The sequence below is a fragment of the Ursus maritimus genome, unplaced genomic scaffold, assembly GCF_017311325.1.
Source record: "Ursus maritimus isolate PB19 unplaced genomic scaffold, ASM1731132v1 scaffold_33, whole genome shotgun sequence".
NCBI classification, from domain to species: Eukaryota; Metazoa; Chordata; class Mammalia; order Carnivora; family Ursidae; genus Ursus; species Ursus maritimus.
The window spans coordinates 28,282,575-28,307,855 of record NW_024425897.1 but is presented as its reverse complement, the minus strand read 5'-3'; the positions used below and the strand labels follow the sequence as shown (position 1 = coordinate 28,307,855).

The 25,281-nt window shown below is 57.1% G+C and overlaps 1 protein-coding gene across 6 annotated transcripts in view; it reads left to right on the top strand.

The window, feature by feature from the left end:
* The window catches only part of RIMBP2 (RIMS binding protein 2), a 70,882-nt gene that overhangs the window by 22,588 nt on the left and 23,013 nt on the right, over positions 1 to 25,281 (top strand). For 4 of the 6 annotated variants that reach the window (XM_040620115.1, XM_008688787.2, XM_040620117.1 and 1 more), the window contains 8 exons: positions 88 to 233; positions 760 to 836; positions 4,622 to 4,731; positions 6,883 to 7,695; positions 16,044 to 16,195; positions 17,426 to 17,887; positions 19,641 to 19,784; positions 21,787 to 21,945. In XM_040620115.1, coding sequence (XP_040476049.1) covers positions 88 to 233; positions 760 to 836; positions 4,622 to 4,731; positions 6,883 to 7,695; positions 16,044 to 16,195; positions 17,426 to 17,887; positions 19,641 to 19,784; positions 21,787 to 21,945 — 2,063 coding nt within the window. Of the gene's footprint in view, positions 1 to 87; positions 234 to 759; positions 837 to 4,621; positions 4,732 to 6,882; positions 7,696 to 16,043; positions 16,196 to 17,425; positions 17,888 to 19,640; positions 19,785 to 21,786; positions 21,946 to 24,425; positions 24,575 to 25,281 lie in introns of all 6 variants that reach the window. The other 2 variants (XM_040620113.1, XM_040620114.1) reach the window with 1 other exon arrangement.

Below are 25,281 nucleotides of genomic sequence, written 5' to 3'. Positions count from 1 at the left end.
ACGAGGGGATGGGCATGCTGGGGAGTCGAAGGACCCATATGTGCTTGTTATTTCATCCGTGTCCTTGTGTCCTCATGTCGTGGCCAGGTCAGGAGAGCGCCCTCGGAAGCCGTGCGGTGATCGGGGACCACATCCGGCCCCTCCCGCTCCCTGCTGACAAGCCGGAGCCTCTGTCCGTCAGGCCCGCCTTTCTGTCGAGACCCGCCAGCCCAAGATGCAGATTTGAATCAGACGTGAGTTCTGGCCTGGCATGCGTGCGGCTGGTGGGAACACGAAGGTCCTCCACCTTCTCCCTCCCACAGATCTCCATATCCAGTCTTCACTGTCCCTCATGTCACCGCCTCCATTCAGTCTTCCCGGATGTCTTGGCCTCGGAGCCCTAGGCGCCGTCCGACGGGCAAGCGTGGTGGGTGGTGTCTGTCTCCCTCCCGGGGCTGAGCCCCTGTGAGCCGCGGACACGGGTCAGCGTCCATCTCCGTGTCGTCACAGATGCCCGGCAGGGCCTGGCACATACACCCAGTCCGCCCAGCGAGTCCCACGCCCTACGTCGGGGAAGGCCCCACCTCCGGTCCACTCCTGGCCTGGGGAGACGCGTCCTTTATAAACGTCCTTCCCTGTGGCCGGGGAGCTGCGTCGTGTCGGTGCTGGTGTCTCACGGGAGCGCCGCCGTCTGGGGCAGGAAGGCTCGCGCGGCTGGAAGCGTTTCCCTTGTGCTTCAGGCACGAAGCGTAACCTGAACGCCGTCTGTGTCTTTGACAGATGGATAATGAACGCAATTCCAATACCGCCAAGCAGAGGTACTCGGGGAAGGTCCACTTGTGTGTTGCTCGCTACAGGTAAGTGCGAAGCTCCTCTCTGCACCCCTGGGCGTCCGTGGGCACGGGCGCTGGGGCCGAGGAGGCCGTGGGTCTGGGAGCGCTCCTCCGGCCCCCAGGCACCTGCTCAGCCAGGCTTGGGAGGATGAGGACGGTCTGCTGTCCTTTCGAGGGAAGAGTGTGGAGAGGCCGTCTGGTTCCCAGGACGGCCGCTGCGAATTAGCACGGCGTGGGCGGCTTAGAACAGCCGACGTGCGTTCTCTCCGGGCGCTGGAGGCAGGAAGTGCGAAATCGGGGTGTGAGCCAGGCGGTGCTCACGGGGGGGCTCTTGCAGCTCCGTGGCCCCAGGCGTTCCTCGGTGATGCGGGCATTGCTGCTGCCTCTGCCTGTCTTCTCGTGGCTGGCGTCTCTGTGTGTGGCCGCTTCCTCGCCGAGTCTATAAGCACACCAGTCACCGGACTGGGGCCCACCTGACCCCAGCGTGACCCCATCTTAACACGATCACATCTGCAAAGATCCCATTTCCCAATAAGACCACGTTCCCGGTCCTGGGGGCTGGGACGTGAACGTAGTTTTTTGGGGGGACAGTTCAGCCCGTGGCAGGCGGCAAGCTGAAACTCAGAGGGGGTCGCTCTTGTCCAGAGCCCCTGGTCCCTGCCGTCCTGGGGCCCTCGCTTCTGCGGGGGCCGTGGCTCCAGCGCCTCATTCGTCTCTCGCGGGGCCTGCGGTGTCCACGCTCAGTGAGCGCGCACGAGCCGTCAGGCCCACGCGACTCGGAGGCGGGCGCAGAGCAGCTGTCTCCCCACCACTTGGCTAGCTGCTTCGAGCGACGTCACGCCGGACTCCCGATGCTGCTGGAGGAGCAGACGCTCGGAGTTAGACGCAAACACGCAGACACGAAGCCGTTCCTGTCTCCTGTTCCTCACGCTCAACCAAGACCCGGCCTCTCATCCCAGATGCCCCAGTCCGCGTGCGGTGGGTGCGGTGGGTGCGGACGGCACCCTCAGCCGGCCTCAGGCTTCCTGCAGGCGGAGCGACCTGGGTCTCAGCCAGGCTGGGTACCCTCCACACCCTTTGTTTGTTCCAGCGAGAGCCATTTGTGGTAGCTGTTATGCCGATTAGCAGACTATTTTCTGATTAGTGATCCGTTCATTTTGCCAGTGAAAACGCACTTCTGCTGCTCAGATAACAGAAGCGTTTGGAGTAGCTCCCCCCGGCCACAGGCTTCTCCGTTAGGAATCCAGCCAGCCCCGGGGGGCCAGAGTGCACCACGTTCCCCTCATCCCATTCCTTGTTGGTGCTGTTGACGTGTTCCTGGTGATGCTTTTACGCCTGTGTGTTTCCAGCACGCTGCCCAAATCCCCAAACCACACCCAACTGTGAATCGCACGGAATGCCAGACCCGGAGAGAACGCTGCAGATCCAGGTTCTCTAAAAACCCTTAGAGTCCCCGACGGGGCAGTTCTGAAGAGAAAGGCGGGAGTTTGGGGAGCCTCTCGGGGGCCAAACACCCACATTATTCGACCAGCCGCCGGGAAGAAGTTTCCCCAAACTTAAAACAGGACAAGCCCTGCCCTGGACGCCATTTCCCGTGACGGCGGGTGCACTCACCTCCCGCTGACGGCCGCCCGCTCGTCCCCACATCTCCTGCCCACTCCTCAGCCTCCCGCCCAGAACCCCCGTCCCTCTGTTCAAACAGCTTTGCTGAGATGTCACTTGCTCATGTGGGACACAGTCACGGTGTAAAGTGCTCTGTGTCCCAGATGCTCGCCACCGTCACCAGCGCCTCGCCCCGCGGCTATGCCCCTGCCCTGCCCTGAAAGCTGCTGTGCTCTCTGTGTCTACGGGCTTCATGTTGCAGGCGTTCCCCCATGGGTTCCTGCCCTCAGCACAGTTCCACCGGCTCCTGGGTGCCGTGCCAGTGTTGGGCCTTCCCTCTCTTCTGTCTGCAGATCAGGGAGCACGGGCTGCTTTATCCGCCGGGCCCCCGTGCACTCCCTCCGCGTCCCGTCTCCTACCTGGGGTGGGCTCTCCATCTGCATGCGACAGCGGCCACCTCCACCCCCTGAGCTCGGGAATTCCATGAGACACCCAGAACTGACCCTTGCCTTCCCTTCTCCCCACGTCAGCCCCCACCTGCGGACCTGACTCAGTGCGTGTGTCCCCCTCCGCTCGTCCTGACCCACAAAGCCTTCAGCCTCCGGCCCCTTACTCTTGGTGTCCAGGCAAAGCCCAGTTTTGTCTCCTCCTGAGCCACTCCCTGATCCAATGTCCTCACCCCACCTCCTCTGCCAGCCCCCATGCACAGGGCACCCCGAGGGTCTTTACAAAATGCAGGCGTGCTCGAGTCACGCCCTACCTTAAGACTCCTGTTACCTCCCAGCTTCGGAGATCAAGTCCACACCAACGGGGACCCTGCCAGTGCTCACCCTCAATGCTCCTGCATTCACCTCCAGCCAGGCTGGCTCTCAGCTCCAGGGAGGGACCCTGCCCCCTGCCCCAGGGCCTTTGCACATGCCATTCTCTTGCCAGACTGTTTTCCCATTTCCTCTGGCCCCTGGGCTTTCACAGTAAACACCCTGCTGTGTTTGCTCCTGGTGCACATGGCCCCCGGCCCTTACTGACTTCCTAAAACCGCCAGCCTGTAGCACAGAATTCCTAGAGCCCGGGACCTGGACAGGGAGTGGTGGAGCAACTCGGTGCCATGAAATCCACACAGGACAGGGATTGGGTTGGGGGGGGCTGACTCTGGTTCCATCCCTGCCACGTAGGGAGCTTGTGACTTTGGGGAGCGCCTCGTACCTGCCCTGTGATTAAAATTGGCAGAAGTAACACCTTCTCTGCTTTCTTTGCTGAGCACGTAAAACACGTCCCCTGTGTTGGTGAGGCTCCCAGTGCTGCTGGCGTGTGAACCGTCAGAGTGTCATTACTGTACCTTTACAGGATGCGGCTGTCATCTTTGACTACCAGGAATGCCATTTTACTTTTCTTATTGGGGCCTTTCTGTTCATTTAAAAATCCAAAATCAGAAAATCCAAAATTCACCGCCCATATATTTTCTTTGCACGTTGGGCATGACTGTAAAAAAAAATATTCATCCCAATATTTTGAGGACTTGAGAGTGTGGGCACCCTGAGGGGGAGGGGGGCCTCCATGTTCTTGCAGGACATTTTGGCTGTAGGCACCCTGGACGTTAAAAATATCCATGCCTCTGATCAAACAAATACGCTTCCTGGGGATTTACCTTTAGGAAGAAAGCGAGGAAGCGTGCCAGGATATGTTTAGAAGGATATCTGCTGCAAGGCTGATCACGTGACCCCCAGGTTAGAAGCAACGTCAACACCGACGTTGGGACTTCGGTTAAGCGGAGTGTGTCAGTTGTTCGGTGAAATATTCCTCAACCATTAAGTTAGGAAGGACGCGAGGGAATATTTCATGAGGCGGAGGGAGGGTCACGCTCTACGGGAAAGTGAAAAATAAGCAGGTTACCAAAAAGCCTATGTAGTAGGATTCTTCCTCTGCTAAACAGTACGTACAGGAAGGTCGTAGGGTGGGTGCTCTTGCTCGCTTGTCGTCTGAGGACGTACAGCTGTGGTAGACGCCACAGGTAGGAGCAGAAATGCCGGAACCGTCCATACGTCCTCCAGCGCACAGACCACATGTGCGCCGTCTTGTTCCGGATCCGTGGGGCTGAGCGGGCGTGCAGGTGCAGGCGGGAGGGGCAGGTGCCCGCCAGCCCTCGGCAGGGAGGCGCCCCATCGGCCTCCACGCGGAACGTCTACTCAAGAGTGTCCTTCCTTCTCCAGTTACAACCCCTTCGATGGGCCCAATGAGAACCCCGAGGCAGAGCTGCCCCTCACGGCGGGGAAGTACCTCTACGTCTACGGGGACATGGACGAGGATGGCTTCTATGAAGGTCTGTGGGGAGGTGCGGGGCAGTGGGTGTGCCGGGCCTGCTCCACCCGCCCGACTAGCTTGCTCGGGGCCCTGACAGATGGGCCAGGCCCCTGGTTACTCCTGACCCTCCGCCCTTCTGACAACGGAGGGGTGTCCTGGCCCCAGCAGACCTCGGACACTCCCTGCAGGGCTCCCAGGCAGCTGCTGCCCACCCCCCAGGGTGAGGACTCTCCTGTCCCAGAGGGGACCCCCGCCTCTCCTGTCTCACTGCCCCAGCAGCCCGGGCTCCCCCAGCTGACCTCCTCTCCAGCAGGACGTGTGGTGGCCTCGCTGGCTCAGGGTGATCCCACTGACCTCTAGGCTCCGCTCTCGTCTGGCCCACGTCCTGCCGGATCCCTCCCCCAGTTTGAAATCGGGAAATGTGAACTCCTCCTTCCGGGACGCGTCACCTCCGTCCCCCTGTTAGCCCGAGGACGAGCGTGGGGACAGCAGCTGCAGCTTCACGAGCTCAGTTGCCCTATACGAATGGAGAGCTCTTGGTCTCTTCCCGTGGTCGCCCTTGAGCAGAAGGGATGGTTCTTGCAAACCCAACATGTTTCTCTGTCAGGGCCCCGTGGAGCTTTCTTGGGGCTGAGAGATGCTCTTGTGCTGGTATTTATTTGCTGGACGTGAGGTCCGGTGGCCTCTGGTGATTTGGTGAACGGCAGCACAGCCTGTGGGTTGGGTCGCTCGCCGGTAGCTGCCAGGTAGATGGTAGCAGAACTGTGGGCAGTCCACCCAAGAAATCCTCCCAACTGGCAACGGCACAGCATGATCTTCACGTAAATTCACACCATGGTCGCTGGTTTTCACACCAGCGTAGAAACATGTGCCCGTGGTATCCACCGGAGAACCCTGGTTGGAAATCTCTAGAATATTCACACTGGGCATCGTGCCCACATTTACTTTCCAGAAGCCTGATTCAGATGGGCTGCAAAGCTCAGGGGTCCACTGTCCATGCAGCAGCGGGAAGCTTCCCTTTGGGTGGGACAGAGAGAGCGTGTCCCCACCTCTGGGTCAGCCAAGGGGACACGTGGTGTGGGGCGGTTGGAATAGGTGCGCGGTGGACCTTGGTTATCCCCATCGCCTCCCCTTGTGGGAGCGTGCTGGAGGTGAGCGAGGGTGGACCGTCTCAAGACCCTCCAGACGACCAGGAGCAGAGTCAGGGTCCCCATTTATTCTGGGAGAATCCAGGGCTCATTAAATGGTCACATGTCCTCCTTGAGGCCCATCACACATCCCCTGAGGTGGGGGACCCCAGTGTCAGCACCCCCCAGCCTCCCGGGTGCTGGACCTTCAACCACGCCCTGCCAGGTCTGGGGGGGATCCCTGTCCTGCTGGTGTCAGAAGATCATCCAGACTGTGTCATCCTGGAGGCTCCTCAAAACACTTCTTGGTTTTTCAGGCCCCAGCTGCTAATTGGCTTTGAGCCCAACTAAAAAGAGAACATTTCACAAAATAAGAAGGGGTTCTCCCCGTGGCCACCCGTCGCCACGAGAGTGAGCTTGATGACATTTTCTGACACTCAACCTACAGGTGGTCTGACACCATGTGGACAGTCTCTGTGTCACAGCTGCTGTCACGCTGGGGACCTCATTAGGACATACACAGTGCTTTGCAAGGGAAAGGTCACCTTTTAGTTCCTATTCATATGATCGCCCCAGCAAAGATGATAGGAAGATGGTTATGTTTTTACCTCCAAACCCGTCATGTCATGCATGTTTGCTGGTCTGTCTAGGACGTTTACGGGGCACCTACTATGTGCCAGGCATCCCAACATGGTTCATGGGATGAACAGAAAGAGGTCCCTGCTCTCATGGGGCGTTAGACCCGTTGGGAGGGTTTCTCAGTGTCTATGTGCAGGTAACCGAACACGGTGGTGTTGGCTCATGATAAGCCTGAAGGAGGAGGCCGCCCTGCCTGATGGTTTTGGGGGTAGCAGGTGGCAAGTTGTAGGAGCGGGGTCCTGAGGTGGGGACATTTGGGCAGACTCCTGTAAAGACATGTGGAATCCGCTGTGGTCCCATTGCCCTACTGGATGGCCCCACCGGGGAGCCAGGAAGACCATGTGGTGGGACCTCGGGGGCCCCGATGAGGTGGTCAGGTGACCTCACTGTCCTTGTACCAACAGGTGAGCTCCTGGATGGGCAGAGGGGCCTGGTGCCCTCCAACTTCGTGGATTTTGTCCAGGACAATGAGTCTCGACTGGCGAGTACGCTGGGGAACGAACAGGACCAGAATCTCATCAACCATGCCAGCCTCGGCTTGGAGGGGGAGAACATTCTGGACCTCCACGCCCCCGCTCACATAGACGCCGGCCTCACGGACAACGGTGCGGGGACGCTGGGCGTGAACATCGACGAGATCGGAGAAGACATCGTGCCTTACCCTAGAAAAATCACCCTCATCAAACAGCTCGCCCGAAGTGTCATTGTGGCCTGGGAGCCCCCGGCCGTGCCGCCGGGCTGGGGCACCGTGAGCAGCTACAACGTGCTGGTGGACCAGGAGACACGCGTCAGCCTCACGCTGGGGAGCAGAACCAAGGCCCTCATCGAGAAGCTCAACACGGCGGCCTGCACCTACCGGATCTCCGTGCAGTGCGTCACCAGCAGGGGCAGCTCGGACGAGCTTCAGTGCACGCTGCTGGTGGGCAAGGACGTGGTGGTGGCCCCCTCCCACCTGAGGGTGGACAACATCACGCAGATCTCTGCCCAGCTCTCCTGGCAGCCCACCAACAGCAACTACAGCCATGTCATCTTCCTCAACGAGGAGGAGCTGGACGTGGTCAAGGCCGCCAGGTACAAGTACCAGTTCTTCAACCTCAGGCCCAACATGGCCTACAAGGTGAAGGTCCTGGCCAAGCCCCACCAGATGCCATGGCAGCTGCCCCTGGAGCAGCGGGAGAAGAAGGAGGCCTTCGTGGAATTCTCCACATTGCCTGCAGGTGAGCCCCGTCCTCCAGGGGGGCCCCCGAGGGAGAGGGGAGGGCTGGGGCGAGAGGGGGCAGGCAGGGAAGACAGCACCCGGCCAGCGCTGTTCTGGAAAACCCCGCGAGTCGGCAGGAAGCGCGGCGTGTGTGTGCAGGGGTGGGGGGATGTGTGGATTTTGTTTAGGGACCGTGTTTTTGAAGATATTTCTTCTTACACTGGCGTCTGCAAGAGGCCCACCCTGGAAGAGACAGGAGGCCGTGAGGCCACCCGCGGGGGCATGAGAGGACGTCTCCCCCACAGCGTCCCTCCCACACGTGCGCGCATTGAATGAAACAGTGAACCAAGTGCCTACACTCCTTCAGAACTGTTCTTTCTCTCATCTTAATCACACACGTGGACGAATTTGTGTAGAAGTGAAATTCCATTGTAGACGCTCTTCTGGGTTCTGGGCACATCTGCTACGTAAAATTATAGGAAATCGTGAAGAGGGGATAGGGTGCACAAGCCTGCAGGGTCTGCCCATCTCCGAGCCACCAGGGTCCCAGTGCTGCCACGGTGCAACTCCCCCTCCCCCTCTAGAAATTTCCGTGGTGCTGGTCTTTGCTGCACCTTCCAACAGGCCAGCTGTGCCCAGGTGGGAACCCAGACACCTGGGGCAAGAGCACCCTTCTTGGAGCAAAGAAGGTCATTTTTGCAAGAATGTTTGAGGGCATAATTTGTTTCCTCTAGAGCCTCTCTTCGTCCTCGGTTACTCACGAGGTTCCCGGAAATGCCTGTGTCTGCAGCGTCTCTGTTGGACTTCCCTCTGCCCAACCTCATTTGTCGGTCCTTTTTCCAAATAATTCGTTTCTTCTCCAGGAGCACTTTACCAGCTGCCTGAAGTCTTCCATCTAACACAAGGTGGGCTTCTCAATTCGTGACATATTCACTTCTATTTCACTGTGTTCTCCAGTATTTGTAAAACCCACAATCAACCAGCGTCTGACCTACAAAGCGGGAATGTCACGGGCAGGGGGGCAGACGCGGCCTCAGGGGTTTGTCTGAGTAGGAATGGATCTGTAAAGGGTCAGCACACTTGTCTTCTGTGATGATTTGATTTCCTGGCTGGCCACGGCGTCAACCATGAATACTGGGGTAAGGAAGACCCCTCTTTGCCCTGCTACCTACAACACAGTCATGTGGTCAGTGCAGGGGGATCAAGAAATGAGAAACACCAGGCACCGGGCTGGTGGGGAGGCTCAGGAGAGATGAGGAGCACATGCACTAGGACCACCGGGACGGGCTTCCAGAGAAGCTCACAGTGAGACGGAGAGGGTGGGGTCCAGGTGTGAGCACAGGGCACGTCCCACAGGTCAGCTCCCCATCCCCGACGTCCTGGTCCATGCGTGCGGCCCGAGCGCAGTGCACAGTCGCTCCTCACGGCCCCGGGGGCTGGAAGTCCGAGACCGAGGCGCCGCAGAGTTGGGGTCTGGGGAGGCTCCGCGTCCTGGTTCACAGGAGGCGTCTTCTCCTGTGTCCTCGCAGGGTACAGGAGGGGAGGGACACCCATGGAGCCTCCTTCATAAGGTCGCTGACGCCCCTCCGGGAGCACCACAATCATGGCCCCGCTCCTCCCAGAATCTTTGCCTCCTGACACCAGCACCGTGGGAATTCTGGGGGGGGTGGGGCGCAGCATTCCGTCCACAGCAGACTATGTTCTGACTGGGGAGTGCAGTGAGTGGGAGGTCTGTGGAGGTCCTGCCCTGCATGGGAGGAAAGGGGTGCTCCTAGACCAGCCTGTTCTGAACTCACGTCAGGTAAGACTTGTACCGAGCACCCCCACACGACAGACGCAAGAGCCATCCCCCTGCTGGTCAGCATCTCTGGGCCCACGAGGGGAGCTGGGCTGGAGCTGGCGGAACAGTGGTTCCAAGTCTTCCTTCACCCACAGAACCCTGTCTCTCGGCTGTGATTTCACTTTACGTGGAAGCGAGTATCGAGGAAAATCCCAGACTGGTTTCAGCTTTTGACCATCGCCCTTCAGAATAACGAGGCCTGATAGCTTAATCAGAGGCCCTTGTTGCTGATCCCAGTGCCAGGGCCAGGTGGCACGGGAGCACTGGTGACTCCGAGAGAACTAATGGGGTTTCTGAACACTTACATTAGCTCCAGGATGCAACGCTAGCCCTCAGAGAACTCTGGTCTGGTTGGGCGACCCACTCAGTGGAAAGGCTGGCACGTGATGACTTCCAGAGCCCCCCCTGTATGAGAAGCCACTCACCCCAAGGAGACAGGTCTGGTGGACCCTCAGCAAGCTGATACTAGAGACAGGACATCACAGGTGGGATCCCAAGGTCACAGAGCTGCATGTGCCGGGGACCGCTGTCAGCAGAGGGGTGGGCAACGTGTGTGCTTTAGGGGGACACTGGCCATGTGAATTGTTAGGGGCAGGAAATGTAGTGTTTGCAGTGGTAGCCATTGTGGTACCTAAATTCTAGGTGTGGAATTTAAAGCTGGCATTCAGAGGTAGATTTCCGGTCAGAATTTAAGATCAAGGTTTGCAACACTGCATACAGCATCTTCTGAAAAGGACTTCTGAAAAGGGCCTACACAAACAAGGCACATCATTCCCAGCTGGCAGCCCCAGGATCCATTGTCCCTGCAGAGGCCAGGCCTGCCCACTGGAGGTAATCAGACTTCCTCCCTCCAGCCTGGGCTAAGCATTGCCCTGTGCATCCCCCACCCTCCCAGTGTCAGGTGACCTGGATACTTGAGTGAAGACAGAGGGGCTGGAATTTCTCCTGAGCTATACTGTCCCCCTGCCTGATGGGGCTGGCTTGGTATTTGCAGCCCCCATGATTCAAGGCGGATCATGACCAGAAGCCTGTGTGCAGAGTGCCCGGTGGCTGCAGGAAGGGCAAGCTCCAGAGACCTATTAATAGAATTCTTCAAATCTTCATACCCTTACTGGGTTTTGTCTCTCTAGTTATTGAGAATTATTATCTATATGTTTATTCTTCCTCTTCAGTTTTCTCATTTTTGCTTTATATATTGTGAACCTCCATTATTAGGTGCGTACACATTTAAATTGTTAGCTCTTCTTGGTAAATTGACCCCTTTCTCATAATGAAATGCCCCTATTTGTCTCTGGTATTACTTCTTGTCTTGAAGTCTGTTTTGTCTGAAAGTCATATGACCACAAGCTTTTTCATGCTTAGTGTTTACATGTTATATCTTTTCCTAACCTTTCAAATTCTTTGTATCTTTATTTTCAGTAGGTCTCTTGTGAATAGTGTATAATTGGATCTTAGCGTTACAGCAATCTGACAACCTCTGCCTTTTAACTGGAATCTTTAGTTCCTTTACTTTTAGTACAATTACTGATATGACTTGGTTTAAGTCTGTCATATGCTTTTTGTGATTTGTCCTGTTTTTTTCTCTGTTTATCTTTCCCTGCCTTACTGGGGGGAAGGGGGTGGAAGGGGTCAACTAAGTGTATTTTTCTATTCCATTTCCTTCTCTATTGACCGTTTGGGCTATAGCTCTTTGTATTCTTGTTTTAGAGATTGCTGTAGGGAGTAACACGTGTGTATTTAACTTATTAAAACTTAGCTTACAAGGGCGCCTGGGTGGCTCTGTTGGTTAAGCATCTGCCTGTGGCTCGTGTCATGATCCCAGGGTCCTGGGGTCACGCCCCATGTAGGGCTCCCTGCTCAGGGGCGAGACTGCTTCTCCCACTCTTCCCCACTCATGCTCACTCTCGCTATCTCTGTCACTATCTCTATCTCTCTGTCTCTGCCAAATAAATAAATAAATAAAATCTTTTTAAAAATTAGATTACATTAATAACAATGTGTTTATAAGGGAAGAATAGTACCAAGGTATAATTTCATGTATATTCCTTCATTTTTACTACTGTTTTTATGTATTTTACTTATACATATGTTGTAAACCCCTCAATACACTGTTATCCTTTTGCTTTAATTAATTGCTTTTGAAGAATTTGACAAAAAAAGTCTTTTACATTTCCCAATATATCTACAATTTCCACCAGTTTTTATCCCTTTTTGTAGGTCCATGTTCCCACCTGGTATGATTTCCTTTTAGTGCTGAAGAATTTCCTTTAGCATCTCTTTCAGTATCTTTTTTGGTCATCTTAAAAGAAAAAAATAACCCTCATTATTTCACCTTTATTTAAAGATATTTTTTTCTGTGTGGGCACCTGGCTGGCTCAGTTGGAGGAGTGTGCAACTCTTGATCTTGGGGTCATGAGTTTGAGCCCCATGTTGGATGCAGAGATTACTTAAATAAATAAAACTTTAACAATATTTTTTCTCTGAGTATAGAATTCTAGACTTTCTTTTATTGTAGGACTATGCAAATATCATTCCTTTTCTCTTGGCCTTCCCTATTTGTATAAGGAGTCAGCTCTCTTTCCTGTTGTCCCCTTCATTCTCTGACTCCTTTCAAGGTTTTTCTCTTTGTCTTTGATGGTCAGTAATGTGACTCTAATATGCCTATGCTTACTTTTACTTATCTTTTTTGAAATTTACTGATATTCCTCAATCTAAGGGTGGTAGTGGTGGTAGTTTTTCTTCAAATTACAAGCTTTATATCTTCACAGATTTTTTTCTACCTTATCGTTCCCTTCTGAGAATCTAATTATACATAAGCCAGATTGCTTGCTGTTGTCATACAGCTCTATGAACTCCTGTTTACTTTTTTTAGATAATTTTCCTCATTGTGTTTCAGTTAGGATAATTTCTATTACTCTGTCTTCAAGTTTATTTGTTCTTTCTTTTGCAGTGTCCAGTCTGCTATAAAGACCATTAAATGAAATTTTTATTTTAAACATTGTAGTTTTCAATTCTAGGATTTTCACTTGGTTCTTTTTCTTTTTTTAAATTTTCTTATCACTCTTGGAATTCCCATCTCTTCACCTGCCACATTTATCTTTACCCGTACATTCTTTAACCTACTTGTAATAATTATTTTAAAGTCTTTGCTAATTCCAACATCTGGGTCATCTATGGGCCTGCTTCCACTGACTATTTTTCCTCTTGATTATGTATCATATGTTCTCATTTCTTTCCACATCTGGTGACTTTCATTGTGTGTTGGACATTGTAGGTTATGCCCTGGAGAGACTCTGGATTCTGTTATCTTCCTCAGTAACAGCTGTAACAGCACATCTGCAGAGTGTTGAAGTTTATTCTAGCAGGGAGTTATATTACCTGTGACATATCTATATCCTGTAGATGCTTGTTTTAGCTTTATTCGGGTAAATATATTTCATTTTTGCCTTTAGAATGTGGCCCTTAGTCCTGATGTAGGATCCCAACTTCTCTGATATGGACCTTCTGTGTCTCCAATGGAAAGCTCAAACTCCTCTAACTTAGAAGGACTTGAACTCCAAATCTAGCACTAGGCAGCTACCAGCATCAGTGCTGAACTCTGTAGCTGTCTAGCTGTTTACTTTCCTCTATGTTGTTTGCTTTTCTACCTGCCCTGCACAGGCACGATTTCGGGGTCACCGAATAGTTTGAGGGGAATGGGCACACAGAGGTTAGGGATCCTCTTCATTGGATCGTCACTCTCTGTGACCTCTCTCCTCAATTTCTATCCCATCTGCCATCACTGAACGCTGACTTCTAACTCCACAGTCTGGCAAGACCACTACTTTCTGCCTGGACTTCGTCTCATACAAGTGGGCTGGGCAGTGTCCTAAGGGAGAATAAAAAGGAATTTGGTTAAGTGTAGGATTTGCTATTGTGTTTCCCTTCTTTCAAGGTGCAGATCACATGCTGTCCACTTTCTCTCTACCCCGTAGTGTAGGATGAATCACACGGGGCATGTTCACAGGAGGCTTTTTGAAATGGTTTGAGGTGCTTCTTTCCACCCTGAGGCACGGCTGCTTTTCTCATTGGTGGGTGTTCTTTGTCAGCAAAGGAGAGCGACCTGGCTCTGACCAGAACCACTGATTGCTTTCATCTTACGAATGTTGCCAGGTCAAGAGGACAGTGTTGAGGAGATACAGGAAGTGGTGCCCCACAGTGTCTCCGAGAGCCCTGGCGGTGGTTCAGCTCTGAGTGGATGAGTGCCTCCATGATCTGTCCCATGTTTGCAGGGCAAGTCCGCCACAGTGACCAATCACAGTTGACGCAGTTAGCAGTGCTTAGGAAGGAACAGTCCCTCTCAGAGACAGAGACCAGACTCATCATCACTAAATCTGCAGAGTCCAGTCAGACGCATCCAACTACCAACAGCCACCGAAACAAGCGGTCCCCACAAAAAGGACTGTGCCCTCAGAGAGGTCTTCTACTCTGACGTAGGGGGTGGGGACCTTAAGATCTTTTATGGGAGGGCGAGGATTCCAGTGCCTTTGGAGTCAAGTTGAAACAAATAATAATAACCTATACACGGCACTTACTCTGAGCCCATGCACCGTTATAAGCACTTTACCTACTTATTAGTTCATTTAACCTCACAGCTCGATGAAGTTGGCCGTATCGATTTATTGTGTGTTCGAAGCCATGGTTTCTCAGCAGCTTGCTCGTGATTGGATCTGATGCAGATATTGCTAACGGGCAGCTCTCTTCCGCCGGTGATCTGGGGACCCAGGCATGTCCACCTCTTGGTTTCACCATTTCTACTCTGTGGCTCCTGAGGTTGCCTCCAGGGCTCATCCTTCCTAGACAACCAGAGGGGGAAGGACCTTGTAGGTTCACCTGGGGAGCCTTTGGTGGGCTGGCCTGGACACGGCACCTGTTGCTTCTGCCCATGTTCCATCAAGAGTCAGCCACAGGGCCACAGGGTCTTACTGAGAGGGAAGTTTGGAAACTGAGCACAGCTGTCTGAGCAGGAGTAAAATAGTAATCCGATGATGATGTTTTAATGAGTACATAGCCCTTGTTGCCAACAGGTGCTGTATTATGTCTATTTTATAAATAAGGTAACTAAATACAAGACCGTTGTCCAAGGTTCCACATCAGTAACTGGCCGATCTGGGACTTGGACCTCAGCAGGCAGGCTCCAGCATCCACTTTCTTATCTACGTCCCATCCTGCCTCTGATTTGTTTGCATTTCTTGGATGATACAACTGGCCGTCTTGGTTGTATGGCAAAGGCCTCAGATAGTAGCCATGTCAGTGCTGAGCGGGTGAGTGATGGGGGAATCATGAAGGAAAGGACATCTGTCCTTTGAGTCAGACTCTAAACACACCTCTCTTTGGCAACATGTCACCTGTAAATTATCCAGGTGGGATTTCACTTCTGAGCCAGGTTGCGAAGACGTTTTGAAGACCTTTATCACAGCGTGTTATTAAGAGTGGAGTCGTATGTGCCTTTGCAGATGGGCTACGGGGAGGTGTGGGTGTGGATCCTGCTTCCAACACTCAGTAGCTGAGTGACTTCCACTGAACCTTAATTTCCTCACGTGCAACGTGGGGGCATGCTGGAATCACGGGCCTGTGTGAGGATCCCGTGGTGGAAAGTACACAGCGCGGAGAAGCATGTGGCACGCAGAGAATCCTCGGTAGACAGCTGGGGCCCTTCCCCCCAGAAATGCATACCTTGGGGGACCTGTAGCAAGGTCGTGCACTATGTAGGGCTCAGAGCCTTCCTCCTGGGAGTTATAAATACATTCCTTTCCAAATGAAATGCCAGGAGCATTCAAACAGGAAGATGTGGGGAAGTGTGCCCAGACCTCGAGGAAAGGAAGCCACCCAGGGTGACGGGCAGCACGGCCCACCCTGCTGTCCCTGGGAGCCTCCAGCATGACCACAGCCACGGCTACGGCCTCCGTGGGGCTTGAACTGGCTGCTCACGACCCAGCCGGCTCATTCAGACTGGTGACGGCACAATGGAAGCGTTCGCTGGTGCGGCTGGAAAGCCTACGTGCGGGGCCGGACCCTCAGGGCCAGATGCTGTCCTCAGACCTGTCTCTTGTCACTTGGCTCTGTCCCCTCCCATGGGGTGGGAAGATGGGTGACATGCGGACCACTCCTACCTTCTCCCAAGTCCATGAACAGAGAGAGGGAGGAAAGGGGGAAGCAGCAAGGAGGGGAGAAGGGAGGGAGGGATCTCTCCTCTGCCAAACGCTGGGCTCTCCTTGGCGTGTCCCGAGCCAATCACGCTGCGCTCACGGACTGGGAACAGGGCGCAGGTGGTCCCAGAGGGCGGATGAACGCCCAGGTGAGCCGCGGGGCCACAGTGCGTGCGGGGAGCTGCCGCCCTCCTGCTGCTCTGTCCTCCCCTGTGCGGTCTCGCCTCCGGCCCTGGCGACTTGACCCAGGGCGCGCCTTCCAGGTGAGAGCAGCGAGCTTCGCAGCCGCTCACCTGCCAGAGGGCTGGGCCCTGAAAGTGCTGCCTTCTGTGCCCCCAGGCCCTCCGGCGCCCCCACAAGATGTCACCGTCCACGCTGGGGCCACCCCAGCTACCGTCCAGGTCTCCTGGAAGCCGCCTGCCCTGACAACCGCGGGGCTGTCCAACGGGGCCAACGTGTCTGGCTACGGCGTGTATGCGAAAGGGCAGAGGGTGAGTTCTGGTTGGGGGGGTCACATGGGGACTGGCCCGCACCTGCTCCTGGAGATGTGAGCAGGGAGTGGGGGGGCATCCCTCTCTCCACCCCCAAGATCCACCAGCACGTCCTGAACAGCACCTGCAGTGGCCCCTAGGGCCCCCACCCCGGCAGAACACTGACGGCCCCCTTCTCTCCTGCAGCTCCTCCTTTCCAGAATTCCCTCTGCCTACCTCCCATGCCAACTGCTGCCCTGCCCTGGGTGGCTCCTCTTCTCCCCTCAGTACTGCTAACTCTCGACCCCACAAAATCAGCCCCCCTCAGCGGATGATGGGCTCACAAACTCCACCAACTGTTGTTGAAAAGACGGTACCACCAGCCAAAGGGGAGGGGGGACATCTGCACATCAACACACAGCTGGCCTGGCTTCCAGAAACCGTGCATCTTTAATGCCTGCTGTAGGGACCCCGTATCAGCCCCAGCCTCGTCCCGGACACGACACACACCCAGTGGGGAGGCTTGAGGAATCTTCTGTCCATCCTCTCACTGCCCTCCTGTTCCCCCAGAGGAGCCAGGCTAACACATCAGATGCAAGTGCCTATCTGAGCTCCTCCCACCTGGTCCTTGAGAGCGGCCACCTGCAGGGGCCTGCTCCCTCTGCTCTCCTCCTCCCCCATGACCCGCTGTGCTCCCAGGACCCTCTGTGCTCCCCCCTCCTCCCCCAGAATCCCCCTTTGCTTCCCTTCCTCACCCAGGATTCCCCTCTGCTCCCCCTCCTCCTCCCCGAGGACTCCCCTGAGCTCCCCCTCCGTGGGGGAAGCCCACAGCCAGGCTTTGCCCATGCAGAAGAAGTGTGTCTTTGCTCTATGACAGCAGGAAGCCCATTTTGGCCTCTGCCTGACCCCTTCTCCCCTCCTCCAGCTTTGGCAGTTTATACCTGGTTTCTGATGCCGCTGAGGCCCGGGCATCTATATCTGAATTGGTTCTGGACACAGAAGGAAAGGCGTGGCCCTCACTGGTGCCCAGGAACCTCCAACAGCTGCATGGGGGGTGGGATCTGTGGAAGTCCCCGGCCTGCTCCCCTCTCTCAGGCTCTCCAGGCCGGGCACGCGGTTGAGCTAGGCATGGATAGGGCCCCAGTCCCTGGGCACGGGATGCCGTTTGGCAGCTGGCCCCCACCCGGCAGGGTGCAGGGGGAGAAGCTGAGGGCAGGTGGGCCGCCTGTGACGGGCATTCTCTGTGCGCAGGTGGCTGAGGTCATCTCCCCCGTGGCGGACAGCATAGCTGTGGAGCTCGTGCGGCTGCGGAGCCTGGAAGCCAAGGGCGTGACCGTGCGGACCCTCTCTGCCCAGGGCGAGTCCATGGACTCCGCCACTGCTGCCATTCCCCCCGACCTCCTGGTGCCTCCAACCCCCCACCCGAGAACTGCTCCCACACCGAAGCCCTTAGCAAGTGCCGGAGCCCCTGATACCAAAGACGAACACCTGGGTCCCCACGTCGCCATGGACGGGACCTGGGAGCAGAGTGGGGCCCCGGCCCCAGCCCACGGGCACATGCTGGAGCCGCCTAGTCTGCAGGGCTCGGGCCCGGGGAGGCGGTCCCCCTCGCCCAGCCGGATCCTCCCGCAGCCACAGGGCACCCCGGTTTCCACATCCGTTGCCAAGGCCATGGCCCGGGAAGCCGCGCAGAGAGTGGCTGAGAGCAGCAGGGTAAGGCTGGGCTTCTCCTCACTGGTTCCAGTCTGTGGAGGGGGCTGCTCCAAGCACTGGCGCCCAGGGGCTGCCTGGCCTGGGAGGGAGGGATGCCACGTGGCCTCCCTGTACCCATGGACTGCTTTCTCGGCCAGATCCCGATGGAATCAAAATGTGTTTTCAGTACGTGAATATGGACCCACATACCCAGAAAAAATGCCTCTCTTCCAGCCTGGCTCAGCTCAGACAGCAGGCTGTGAGCAGCCCCCACCCAGGCTCTGGGCTGTATCGAGGGTCTGAGAGGGGCCTTCTGGAAGTCGGCTCAGGGACCTTCTTGCTGAACGAGGCTCACGTCTGGTTCTGCGTGCTTCAGAGCCGCGGCTGTGTGCGTGCACACGTGTGAATGTGTGCAGATGGACATGTTTGCACACACGTGCACACATATTACGTGCACATATAGACAGACGTGTATGCACACACATCCCCATGTGCAGACGTGCACATATATCAATATACTTGCGTGCCTGTTACTCGGAACTATCCGGGCCGTGGGGACGGGAGCATCTGGATTATGGTGGGGCCATGTTCCAGACGAGACGGGCAGTGAGACGTGACGTAGTCAGACACACCTATGAAGTGGTGCCCGTCCGGGCCCGGGAGAGCTGCATCTGGAACGGGGCTAGACCCTGTGCCCATCCCCCCACCTGGGACAAAGCGCCCATCTCTGCCTCAGGTGTGTTGGTCTACCAGGGCACCTGGCACGTCTGTGCGGCCTGCGGTCAGGGCTCTGGCAGAGGTGACAGCAGCGGTCAGCGTCCCTCTTGGCTCTGCCCGTCCAGCTGCAGGGTCTCTCCAGGACCATGAGCCCCGGCAGTGCCCTCTCTGAGCTGCAGGTGGAGACATCCCTGCTGATGCCTGCAGGTCCCAAGGGCCGGGTCAGCCTAGCCCTGGGGTGGGGACCGGGTCAGGGAACCTCAGGAAAGGCCCAGACCCTAAAGGTCGGAGCTGGGTGGCACAGGCACTTGCAGGACAGTGGGGAGGGATGTGAGGTGCAGTGGCAGCTTTCAGTCCTCCCGAAACAGCGGAGACCCAGGCTTTTGTGCGAACTCCCCCAGTTGGTTCAGTATTGGCTTCAAATACTTAAAAAAACAATTAAACACTAATTTGTGACTTCCGGCAAGAGGAAGTGCTTCTAAAAATGCACGTGTATGGTGGGCCCACCTGCCCTATGTTGATTCTCATGAAACAAAAGCCCACCCAGGATGTTGGCGCGTGGTGCTTTCAGCCAAGCTTTGTGGGCAGGAAGGGCCTGGCAGGGGAGCGGTGCCCCTCTGCTGTTTGGGATGGTAGCCACACCTCCTGCAGCCCTAGGACCCCCAGGCGGGGTCCCAAGAACAGGCTGGGGCCAGAGAATGGGGCTGCTTGCTCCCCAGCCAGCTCACCTTACGGAAGGCACAGAGAGAGAGTAAACCTCTGAATGTCCTGTGTCAAGAAAGTGTTGGTTGATCAGCTCGAGAGCCAGGTGGAGAGAGAACTTTCCATCGTATCCCTGGGTTTCCTCCAGCAGAGGCAGGAAGTGGCTCTGGTAAGGGACAGGGCAGTGTGTCAGAGCCCAGCGCTGGGCCACTGGACCCGGGTCTCTGCCCGCGGGGGCTCCCAGAGGGACCAGGGGGCTGGGTGAAGGAGAGGCCGAGCCCAGAAGACATGGGGCCTGGAAGCCCCCTGCCCCTCGCCAGCCCCTCCTGACCGCTCCTTTCCTTCTCCTTCCAAGTTAGAGAAAAGGAGCATCTTCCTGGAGAGGGGCGGTGGGCAGTACACAAACTCAGATGAGGAGGACAGCTACGACTCCCCGGACATCAAGAGGAGAGGCGCCTCGGTGGACGACTTCCTGAAAGGCTCGGAGCTTGGCAAGCAGGTGAGCGTGGGAGTGGGGTCCCCGCGGGCCTCCCGTGGCCTCAGCCACAGCTACCGAGTGTGGCCTCCTTTGGGGACAGTTCCAGAAACCCAGATGGGAGGCTCCCACCCTCCCCGACCACCCTGTGCCGCCATCTGGTCACGGGACGATTAAACCTACGGATGACCACCTGGTCAATTTAGGCAAAGCCACCGTTTGTTCATCCTCTTTCCTTAATCAGACAGATGTGTGTTGGGCGTCTGCCACGTGCCAGGCATCACGGGAGAGCCCGAAACGAAAGGATCGGCGTCCTCCACCCAGAGCACGAGCTGTCAGTGCCCCCCTCCCAGCCAGGCCCCTACAGCAGAAGCGTCCCGCCTGGCTTGTGGCTCCAGGTTCTGACCACGCGCACTCTAACGGAAGTGTCGCTGATGGTCTGGACAAGGGACGGGAAGGGCTGGAGAGTCGGGCAATCCGGGCATGTCAGGGCACGAAGACACGGCAGATAGGGGGTCACCCGATGCCCGCAGCACCCGCGAGGCAGGGCGGGATCATGGCCTCGGGGGCATCGGACTCACACACTTGGGGTCACATCCTGGCCCTGCCACAGCTCAGCCGTAGCTGGGTGGGCAGGTTGCCCAGCTCCTCCAGCCGGCGGGTTCTTTGCAAGATTAAAGTAGTTCTACTTACATTCATTTTAATGTAAGACGCAGAATGCCCAGCTAATAATGATGAAGGTGATGAAGACGTTTCACCACCCGAGATATGGGAAACCTCAGGTGGGATGTTGCCAGGCTGATTCAGCTGTCCAGTGCGTCTGGGCTCTGGCTTCTGAATCTTCCACACTTTTGGCCTTCCTCTCATGGTTACAAAGTGGCTGCCGTAGCTCCAATAATCACACCCATATGTGATAGCATCCCAAGAAGGAGGGAAGGGATGGATGAAAAAAGGGGCTTGCTTTTCAGGCACTTTTCTCTTAACCGAGGAAAAAGTCTTCCAGTAGCTCTACCAGACTTGCTGCTACTTCTCACTGGGCAGACCGGGGCCACGTGCCTGCCACCAAGAGAGGAATAGGATTCCTGCCAACAGCTTATCAATGATGTATCTGGCCAGCAATAGACCCCTGCTTCCACCCCTTTAGTTTATTCCAACATCGTTGGGTTGGAATCCAATGAGACTGTCTCCGCGTGCAGGGGAGGTTCCTGGAGGCCTGGACAAGACCACCTTAAAACCAGCCTGGTCTGGGTGTAGTTGGAGCCATTCATTGTATGTCTTCTACAGGCCCCTGAGAGAGAGAGTTCCAGCTGGAGCTGTACCCGCCCCCACCCCCGGGGTCGCAGAGGCTCAGGCTGAGAACCTTCCCGGTGTGCGGTTTGGGTTGTGGCAACGTTACGATTTTGCTTTAAATACTCGAGAGCGTGAAGGCCGGACACTGTGAGTGAGTGTGGCGTGAGCTGCAGCCGCCGGGCATGGCGGTGCCGGCCAGGCTGTCCGTGTCTGTGTGCACACGCACGTTACCACCCGCACCCTCCATCCTAAAGGATGTTGGCATTACACCATTTCTGCCGCCCCCACGCACAGGCTCCGCGAGTGGGGGGCCCACCTCCTCCCAGACCAGCTGTTCTCCAGACCACCCAGGGTGCGTGTGTGTTAGACTATGTGGTATTTGTAAAAATCTTAAATGCCTTTATATGGCACATATACACACACTTTCCTGCCCCCATGGCTCTCTGTTGCACACGTGCGGTGTGCCCGAGCCTGCGAGGGTCTCTGCCCGTTCCCGTCGGCCCAGAGCTAGCAGACCTGGGCTGGCCCTCTCCGCCCTCCTGGCTCCCTGAGCTTGACGGGACGGGACGTCCAGGCCTTCCTCACCACGGATGGGGGCGACTCACATGCACACACAGACACGTTCGCGCACACAAGCCTGGGCTCGCAAGCAAGCGGAGCAGGGGAACGGGGACAAGGAGAGCCTAGGTGGCCCCCACACCGCAGCCCCCACAGTGTCCCCTCTCTCGGCCCCCAGCCTCACTGCTGCCACGGAGACGAGTACCACACGGAGAGCAGCCGGGGCTCTGACCTCTCGGACATCATGGAGGAGGACGAGGAGGAGCTCTACTCTGAGATGCAGCTGGAGGACGGGGGCAGGAGGCGGCCCAGTGGCACATCCCACAGCGCCCTCAAGGTCAGTGGCCCAGGGTCACCAGCTCCCGCCACGCGGCCTGGAGCCCCCCTTCCCTGTCCCTCCGCTGGGGCTGTGGGCCGCTCTGGACGGCCTGGCCCTGCTGTGGGGAAACCATGGGTTTGGGTCGGCTTATTCCTCGTTGTTGAGTTTGTGTTCGGAAACTCCTCCAACCTCCTGTCCTGTGCTCGGCCCAAAAGTACGGGAGGAGGGGTTGCGGAGAGTCTGGTACCCTCGGGGTGCCCAGGTCTGTGCCAGGAACTGAGTGGGAAAGAACAGAACAGGGAGCCCCCCCCGCCACGCTAGCCCAGCAGCTGGAGAGGACGCCTCGGAGCCACACTAGGGGCTGGAGAGGAGTGGGGCCAGCAGGGATTTTGCAGATTCTATGCAAGGAAAAAGATGGGGTGGTCGGTGCTCCAGGGGGCATGGAAACCAGAGGGGGGTGGGGTGTTGGGGGCAACATGCAGGCCCCTTCGTGGATGCCTCCCCCCAGAGCCCCACATTCTCTGCTCCCACCTCCAGTGCAGCTGCTGGTGATGGGGTTCATGGGGGTCACCTTCACGGAACCAGAGCTTGAGGCCTCCAAAGAGCCAAGTAGGAGACTCACTGTCGTGTGCGTGTCCACGCGCTGCCCGTGTCCTCGGCCTTCGCTCCCACAGCGTGAGCTGCCCGCCTCTGCACCGGGCCCTGCACCAGGGTGGGAGAGCAGTGTGGCCACCATCCTCCAGCCGTTCCCATCCTGGGCAGGGGGGAGACAGACAAAGGACGGCTGCTAGGACCCTTGCGGGCTTTGCAAATGAGAAAGGCCCCCGAGAGGAAAATCCCACTGGGGGTAAAGCACCCCACCTCTAGGACACGGAGGCATGTATCAAATGGCGGATAGAAGGCAACCTCCCTATCTGGCTGGCAAGTCACTGCAGCTTGCACAGGCAAGGCTCCGATGTTGTCACCGAAGCACATGCCGGAGTCCTGGGTAAACCCTGCGTGGTGGCAGCTCCTCTCACTGCTGGTGGCTCCCCCGAGCCTCTGGCCAGCTCCCACGGCGTCACCGGCCAGCGGGACTCCCAGTAACCTTCCTTGAGGGAGGTAGACCCCAGGCCTCCCCTGGTCTGGTCTGACACCCCCGACTCCCCATGCTTTGCCTGCAGGTGCTCACGGGTGGGCTGGGCAAAGCCTGGATCTGTTTTTCCATGACGCTTCTCCTTCCAATGCAGAAAGCTCTAGGGGTGGCACTTCCTGCAAATGGTTTAGCAAAGAAACAAATTTGCCTTTTCTCCCGGGCATGAGGCCGGAAGAGCAGCAAGTTCAGTATAAAAGCCCAAGGCCTGGTGCCGCCCTGCCAGCGGGGGGCCCCCTGGGAGAGGCCGTCTGGGAGCTAACAGCGAGCAGAGTGGCTTATTTCTATTTGCCCACAGTCCTGTCCCATTTTTTTTTTTTAAATCAGGAGATTTTATAGGCTGGTCTGGACTTCTGAGTTCTTAGAAAGTTGGACAGTTTGGGGATCTGGCATCGCTGGGCTCAGCTTCCCGCCATTTCCTGCAGCTGAGCCAGCTTCCCCCAGACCAGCCCTTCTTCATGCTCACAAACACGTGGGGTGTCAGGTTAGCAAAGGGGAGGGGTCGGGTCAGCGGCCAGGGCACTCGCCCAGGCCCTCACCGCTGGTACCAAGCTCCTGCCCCTGCATCCTATCGGGTAAATGCACCAGGGTCCCCAGCTTCCAGAGCCCCACGCGGGCCCAGGGAGCAAGGGCCTTCTGGCAAGGCAGTCAGGTGCGCTCCCTGCTCAGCGGGCATGGAGGATGGGCTCGGGGATGCCCCAGCAGAGAGAACCTGTGTGCGGCCCCAGTGGCTAGGCACCTCCGGCCTGGGGCAGCTCCGGGGAGAGCGCTGTGCCAGGCGGGCCCAGGATGGCGGGACGCGGCTCCCCGTGCGCCCCGGGGCCAGGATCTGGAGAGCCAGGCCGACCAGGTCCTCTGCAGACGCGGGCGGAACTCCGCTGTGCACAGCGCACAGCCCGGCGCCAGAAGGCACATAAGGGCCAAGGCCCGGCTGTCACGCAAGTACTCAGCCGCTAGGGAAGCACTCCGCGGGCTCCGCCTCCGCCGCACCAACCCCGCCCCTCCCCGAAACAGCCCCAGTCTGGAGCTTAGGTGGGTGTAGGCCTCCCGGGCCGGGCCGCGCGTCCCCTGCTGCACGCTCTCCCCAGCGGGCACGCCCGCCGCGGCCGGCCTCCCCTCCTCTCAGCGCGCAGCCGGCTCCAGGCTGCGACCTGGCCAGGGCGCGCGCCCCCCAGCCCTGCACCAGGCGCCATCCGTTAACCTTGTGTTCTCATTTCAGAGCCCGGCCAGAGCATGCCTTTCGCCCCCACGAGTACACGCATGCTTGCTGCCCCTCATGGCCTCTGAGACTAATTCTGTCTGTTTTCTTTCCTCCTTGCCCATGTCACTTGGGTCATACCCCGTGTTAACACACCACCCCCTTAAGGAGTGCTCTCAGAGTAGCAGCACTGAGGGGCTCTTCCTGGAGCAGCCGGAGCACCCCCAGCAGACCCAGCATAGTACCAGGCTGTTCAGTATCCCCGAAGTAGCCGAGGAAGGAGAGCACCTCGAGCTCTTGCACAAACAGGGCTTAGGGTACTCGGCCTGGGTCCGCGCCCGCCATGGGGACGAGGCCCCACAGGCCTTCTGGCTCCCAGGCAAGCCCAGGGGCCCGGGGTTCGGACCCCGAGCCGAGGACTCCGCCCTGGAGGACAGAGGCTGCCGGTCCCGCCGCGCGGCCAGCAGGAGCCCCGACAGTGGCCTGGACTGTGGGAGTGAGGAGGAAGAGCTACGGTTCAGCTTCAGGAGCACGGCCAAGTGCAGCCCGGGCCCCGGGCACTGTCCCTGTAGGAGAAGCCTGAGGCCTCTGCTGGCCCGGCGGCGGACACTGACCCGGCAAAGCAGCATCGAGGAGGACTTTGGGGAGCAAGTGGACCCCAGCGACGTCCTCCGGAGCGATGACGCCCACCCGAGCCCAGAGAGATCCGCCCCCAGGAAGTATGGCTGGGAGGAGCCCCCGGGGCACCAAGGCTGGCGGGATGTCTGGAAGAAAAGCATAAACATGCCCGACAGTAGGGCCACTGCCCAAGAGGCACCTCCCCGGGTGGCAGAAGGCCCTTTGGTGTGTGAAGTCAGCTTCCTTCTCACATCTGCTTGCCAAACCAATCCATTTTCATTCTTTTCCCTGATTTTTTTCTGTTGGTGTCCATCCCTGGGGAGCCTCTCTGCTGGCTGTCGTTCATTTCCATGCATCTTGATTTCAGTCCCATTGCTTCCCGATCTTTGACCATGCTGACGATCTC